We start from the raw sequence: 7,500 nt of genomic DNA on the forward strand, positions 1-7,500 counted from the left end.
CCCTCTCTCTCCACGTCTCTCTCCATCCCTCTCTCTCCACCCCTCTCTCCTTCCCTCTCTCCATCCCTCTCTCCCCATCCCTCTCTCTCCATCCCTCTCTCCATCCGTCTCTCTTTCCCTTTCTCCATCCCTCTCTCCCCATCCCTCTCTCTCCATCCCTCTCTCCATCCGTCTTTCCATCCCTCTCTCCACCCCTCTCTCCTTCCCTCTTTCCATCCTCTCCATCCCTCCCTCCTTCCGTCTCTCCATCCCTCTCTCCTTCCGTCTCTCCATCCCTCTCTCTCCTTCCATCTCTCCTTCTGTCTCTCCATCCCTCTCTCCATCCCTCTCTCTCCCTCCGTCTCTCCCTCCGTCTCTCCTTCCGTCTCTCCTTCCGTCTCTCCATCCCTCTCTCTCCTTCCGTCTCTCCTTCCGTCTCTCCATCCCTCTATCTCCATCCCGCTCTCCATCCCTCTCTCCATCCCTCTCTCCCCATCCCTCTCTCTCCATCCCTCTCTCTCCACCCCTCTCTCCTTCCGTCTCTCCATCCGTCTCTCCATCCGTCTCTCCATCCCTCTCTCCACCCCTCTCTCCTTCCCTCTCTCCATCCCTCTCTCCCCATCCCTCTCTCTCCACCCCCTCTCCTTCCCTCTCTCCATCCTTCTCTCCATCCCTCTCTCTCCACCCCTCTCTCCTTCCCTCTCTCCATCCCTCTCTCCCCATCCCTCTCTCTCCACCCCCTCTCCTTCCCTCTCTCCATCCCTCTCTCCACCTCTCTCTCCACCCCTCTCTCCTTCCCTCTCTCCATCCCTCTCTCCCCATCCCTCTCTCTCCACCCCCCTCTCCACCCCTCTCTCCTTCCCTCTCTCCATCCCTCTCTCCCCATCCCTCTCTCTCCACCCCCCTCTCCTTCCCTCTCTCCATCCTTCTCTCCATCCCTCTCTCTCCACCCCCCTCTCCTTCCCTCTCTCCGTCCCTCCTCCAGATGCCCCAGTGGCAGAGCTCCATAACCTGTTCTGTAAGAAGCTGCAGCAGTGCTGTGTCCTCTTTGACTTCCTGGACTGTGTGGCCGACCTCAAGGGGAAGGAGATCAAAAGAGCTGCGCTCAACGAGCTGGTGGAGTCTGTTGCAACCAGCAGAGGAGTTCTGATAGAGCCACTCTACCCAGAGGCTATTAAGATGGTGAGAGACGAGAGGGGGGAGGGAGGGAGGGGAAAGAGAGAGGAGAGGAGGAGAGAGAGAGGGAGGGGGAGATAGGAAGAGAGAGGAGAGGAGGGTAGAGGGGGTGAGAGAGGAGAGGAGAGAGAGAGAGGGAGGGGGAGATAGGAAGAGAGAGGAGAGGAGGGTAGAGGGGGGTGAGAGAGGAGAGGAAGAGAGAGAGAGGGAGGGGGAGATAGGAAGAGAGAGGAGAGGAGGGTAGAGGGGTGAGAGAGGGAGGAGGGAGGGAGGGAGGGGAAAGAGAGGGAGGGAGAAGAGAGAGGAGAGGAGGAGAGAGAGAGGGAGGGGGAGATAGGAAGAGAGAGGAGAGGAGGGTAGAGGGGGTGAGAGAGGAGAGGAAGAGAGAGAGAAGGAGGGGGAGATAGGAAGAGAGAGGAGAGGAGGGTAGAGGGGGTGAGATAGGAGAGGAGGAGAGAGAGAGGGAGGGGAGATGGGAAGAGAGAGGAGAGGGGGAGATGAGGAGGGAAGGAGGGAGTGAACGGAGAGAGGGAGAGAGAGGAGAATAGAGGAGAGGAGGAGAGAGGGAGAGAGGGGAGAGTGAGGGTGAGAGGAGAGAGATTGAGGGATGAGAGGAGGGTGGGAGAGATGGAGGGAGACCGGTCTATTAGCACACTATATTGTGAAGATGGTGCCATTTGGGACACAGCTGAATTAACATTAAATTATAAAAGAGCCAGAGTGGAGGAGAGAGAAAGCAGAGCGGTAGACAGGAAATGAGAGAGAGGTAGAGAGGAAATGAGAGAGGGAGGGATAGCAGAGAGGTAGAGAGAGGAAATGGGAGAGGGAGGGATAGCAGAGAGGTAGAGAGAAACGGTTGGATACAAATGAGAGGAGGGATGTATCTTGGACAGAGTGAAGGTAGGAAGGATGGAGAGATGGATGAAAGAGAGGAAATAGAGGGAGGAGAGGAAGAGTGGAAAGCTGACAGAGGATCTTTTCTATTGTCTTATTCTTCCCCCACTTTCCCTTCCTCCTGCCTCCCCCCTCCTCCTCCTCATTGTCTCGTCTCCTCTGCTATCCTCTCCTCCCTCCCTCCCTACCTCCATACCTCCATACCTCCCTACCTCCCTCCATCCCTCCCTCCCTCCCTACCTCCCTCCCTCCATCCCTCTCTCCCTCCCTACCTACCTACCTCCCTTCCTCAATCCCCTCTCTCTCTCCCTCCCTCCCTACCTCTCTCCCTCCCTCCCTACCTCCATACCTTCCTCCCTCCCTCCCTACCTCCCTCCCTCCCTACCCCTACCTACCTACCTCCCTCCCTCCCTCCCTCCCTCCCTCCCTCCCTCCCTCCCTCCCTCCCTCCCTCCCTCCCTCCCTCCCTCCCTCCCTCCCTCCCTCCCTCCCTCCCTCCCTCAGATCTCAGTGAATATCTTCAGGACGTTACCTCCCAGTGAGAACCCAGAGTTTGACCCAGAGGAGGATGAACCCACTCTAGAGGCTTCCTGGCCACATCTACAGGTACACATGCACACAAACACACACAGCACCATTTTTTCAAAGTAGCCAGGAATCTCATTGTTTTTAGCAACAAAAGTGAAGCGGGCCGTCAGAGACCTAACCTGTTTGTATCTGCATTACAATTTAATCTCTACCTCTGTCTTGTGTGTGTGTGTGTGTGTGTTCTCAGCTGGTGTACGAGTTCTTTCTGCGTTTCTTGGAGAGCCCAGACTTTCAGCCCTCCATGGCCAAACGCTACGTCGACCAGAAGTTTGTTCTACAGGTACAAAACTGATTCTTACATAATGTCCGTCTCTCACAATGTATCTCCAATATATCTACAATATGTCTACAATATGTCTCCAATATATCTACAATATGTCTCCAATATATCTACAATATGTCTCCAATATATCTACAATATGTCTCCAATATATCTAAAATATATCTACAATATCTACAATATGTCTACAATATGTCTACAATATGTCTACAATATATCTACAATATGTCTACAATATATCTACAATATGTCTACAATATGTCTACAATATATCTACAATATGTCTACAATATGTCTACAATATGTCTACAATATGTCTCCAATATATCTAAAATATATCTACAATATCTACAATATGTCTACAATATGTCTACAATATGTTTACAATATATATACAATATATCTACAATATATCTACAATATGTCTCCAATATATCTACAATATGTCTCCAATATATCTAAAATATGTCTACAATATGTCTACTATATCTACTATATCTGCAATATCTACAATATGTCTACAATATGTCTACAATATGTCTACAATATATCTACAATATGTCTACAATATGTCTACAATATATCTACAATATATCTACAATATGTCTACAATATATCTACAATATATCTACAATATATCTACAATAGGTCTACAATATATCTACAATATGTCTCCAATATATCTACAATATGTCTACAATATGTCTACAATATATCTACAATATGTTTACAATATATCTACAATATGTCTACAATATATCTACAATATATCTACAATATGTCTACAATATGTCTACAATGTATCTACTATATCTACAATATGTCTACAATATGTCTCCAATATAACTACTATATCTATAATATGTCTACAATATATCTACAATATGTCTCCAATATAACTACTATATCTACAATATGTCTACAATATATCTACAATATGTATACAATATATCTACAATATGTCTACAATATGTCTCCAATATAACTACAATATGTCTCCAATATATCTACAATATGTCTCCAATATAACTACAATATGTCTCCAATATATCTACAATATGTCTCCAATATATCTACAATATGTCTACAATATTTCTCCTATATCTACTATATCTGCAATATCTACAATATATCTACAATATATCTACAATATGTCTACAATATATCTACAATATGTCTACAATATATCTACAATATGTCTACAATATATCTACAATATGTCCACAATATATCTACAATATATCTACAATATATCTACAATATGTCTACAATATATCTACAATATGTCTACAATATATCTACAATATGTCCACAATATATCTACAATATATCTACAATATATCTACAATATGTCCACAATATATCTACAATATGTCTACAATATATCTACAATATGTCTACAATATGTTTACAATATATCTACAATATATCTACAATATGTCTACAATATATCTACAATATATCTACTATATCTACAATATATCTACAATATGTCTACAATATGTTTAAAATATATCTACAATATATCTACAATATGTCTACAATATATCTACAATCTGTCTCCTATATCTACTATATCTACTATATCTACTATGTATCTACAATATGTCTCCTATATCTACAATATGTCTACTATATCTACAATATTTTTAATTTTACCTTTATTTAACCAGGCAAGTCAGTTAAGAACATATTCTTATTTTCAATGACGGCCTGGGAACAGTGGGTTAACTGCCTGTTCAGGGGCAGAACGACAGATTTGTACCTTGTCAGCTCGGGGGTTTGAACTCGCAACCTTCCGGTTACTAGTCCAACGCTCTAACCACTAGGCTACGCTGCCGCCCCAATATATCTACAATATGTCTACAATATATCTACAATATGTCTACAATATGTCTACAATATGTCTACAATATATCTACTATATCTACAATATGTCTACAATATATCTACAATATGTCTACAATATGTCTACAATATGTCTCCTATATCTACTATATCTGTGTTACGGTAATGAGTGAAGAGGTGTGGAGTCAGGCGCAGAGAGCAAAAGATGTGGGAAAAACAACACGCTTTAATGTCCCGGAAACATAACATGTACAAAAGTGGAAACACAAATGAACAGAAATATAAACGGACAGCGTGAAACCCAAATGCCAACAAAAATACACTCAAACAACAAAACAGACGAACAAGCCCGCACGAAACAGAAGCGGGCTGAACAGACTATATATACCCTATCCTAACAACCAAACTAGAAACAGGTGCTACCAATTAGACAAAACTAAACGAACACAGAACAACGGATCGGCGATAGCTAGTAGACCGGCGACGACGACCGCCGAGCGCCACCCGAACAAGAAGGGGAGTCACCTTCGGTAATATTTGTGACAATCTGCAATATCTACAATATGTCTACAATATGTCTACTATATCTACTATATCTACAATATCTACAATATGTCTACAATATGTCTACAATATGTCTACAATATATCTACAATATGTCTACAATATATCTAGAATATGTCTACAATATATCTACAATATATCTACTATATATCTACAATATATCTACAATATATCTACAATATATCTACAATATGTCTACAATATATCTAGAATATGTCTACAATATATCTACAATATGTCTACAATATATCTAGAATATGTCTACAATATATCTACAATATATCTACTATATCTACAATATGTCTACAATATATCTACAATATGTCTACAATATATCTAGAATATGTCTACAATATATCTACAATATATCTACAATATATCTACAATATGTCTACAATATATCTAGAATATGTCTACAATATATCTACAATATGTCTACAATATATCTAGAATATGTCTACAATATATCTACAATATATCTACAATATATCTACAATATGTCTACAATATATCTAGAATATGTCTACAATATATCTACAATATATCTACTATATCTACAATATGTCTACAATATATCTACAATATGTCTACAATATATCTACTATTACTAATATATATACTATATCTACAATATATCTACAATATATCTACAATATGTCTACAATATATCTACTATTTCTAATATATATACTATATCTACAATATATCTACGGTATGTCTACAATATATCTACTATTTCTAATATATATACTATATCTACAATATATCTACGGTATGTCTACAATATATCTACTATTACTAATATATATACTATATCTACAATATATCTACAATATATCTACAATATGTCTACAATATATCTACTATTTCTAATATATATACTATATCTACAATATATCTACTATTTCTAATATATATACTATATCTACAATATATCTACTATTTCTAATATATATACTATATCTACAATATATCTACTATTTCTAATATATATACTATATCTACAATATATCTACTATTTCTAATATATATACTATATCTACAATATATCTACTATTTCTAATATATATACTATATCTACAATATATCTACGGTATGTCTACAATATATCTACGGTATGTCTACAATATATCTACGGTATGTCTACTATTACTAATATATATACTATATCTACAATATATCTACGGTATGTCTACAATATATCTACTATTACTAATATATATACTATATCTACAATATATCTACGGTATGTCTACAATATATCTACTATTTCTAATATATATACTATATCTACAATATGTCTACGGTATGTCTACAATATATCTACTATTACTAATATATATACTATATCTACAATATATCTACGGTATGTCTACAATATATCTACTATTTCTAATATATATACTATATCTACAATATGTCTACGGTATGTCTACAATATATCTACTATTTCTAATATATATACTATATCTACAATATGTCTACAATATATCTACTATTTCTAATATATATACTATATCTACAATATATCTACAATATATCTACGGTATGTCTACAATATATCTACTATTTCTAATATATATACTATATCTACAATATATCTCCAATATATCTACGGTATGTCTACAATATATCTACTATTTCTAATATATATACTATATCTACAATATATCTCCAATATATCTACGGTATGTCTACAATATATCTACTATTTCTAATATATATACTATATCTACAATATATCTACGGTATGTCTACAATATATCTACTATTTCTAATATATATACTATATCTACAATATATCTCCAATATATCTACGGTATGTCTACAATATATCTACTATTTCTAATATATATACTATATCTACAATATATCTCCAATATATCTACTATTTCTAATATATATACTATATCTACAATATATCTCCAATATATCTACTATTTCTAATATATATACTATATCTCCAATATATCTACAATATATCTCCAATATATCTACTATTTCTAATATATATACTATATCTACAATATATCTCCAATATATCTACTATTACTAATATATATACTATATCTACAATATATCTACGGTATGTCTACAATATATCTACTATTTCTAATATATATACTATATCTACAATATGTCTACGGTATGTCTACAATATATCTACTATT

General features: G+C 37.7%; 1 protein-coding gene across 1 annotated transcript in view; it reads left to right on the forward strand.

The window, feature by feature from the left end:
• Positions 1 to 7,500, forward strand: part of LOC124017503 (serine/threonine-protein phosphatase 2A 56 kDa regulatory subunit beta isoform-like) — a 41,611-nt gene that overhangs the window by 13,563 nt on the left and 20,548 nt on the right. The window contains exons 2-4 of the mRNA XM_046332713.1: positions 965 to 1,161; positions 2,554 to 2,655; positions 2,825 to 2,917. Of these exons, the coding sequence (XP_046188669.1) occupies positions 965 to 1,161; positions 2,554 to 2,655; positions 2,825 to 2,917 (392 nt within the window). The remainder of the gene's footprint in view (positions 1 to 964; positions 1,162 to 2,553; positions 2,656 to 2,824; positions 2,918 to 7,500) is intronic.

This window comes from Oncorhynchus gorbuscha, unplaced genomic scaffold (genome assembly GCF_021184085.1).
Source record: "Oncorhynchus gorbuscha isolate QuinsamMale2020 ecotype Even-year unplaced genomic scaffold, OgorEven_v1.0 Un_scaffold_261:::fragment_4:::debris, whole genome shotgun sequence".
Lineage (NCBI taxonomy): Eukaryota > Metazoa > Chordata > Actinopteri > Salmoniformes > Salmonidae > Oncorhynchus > Oncorhynchus gorbuscha.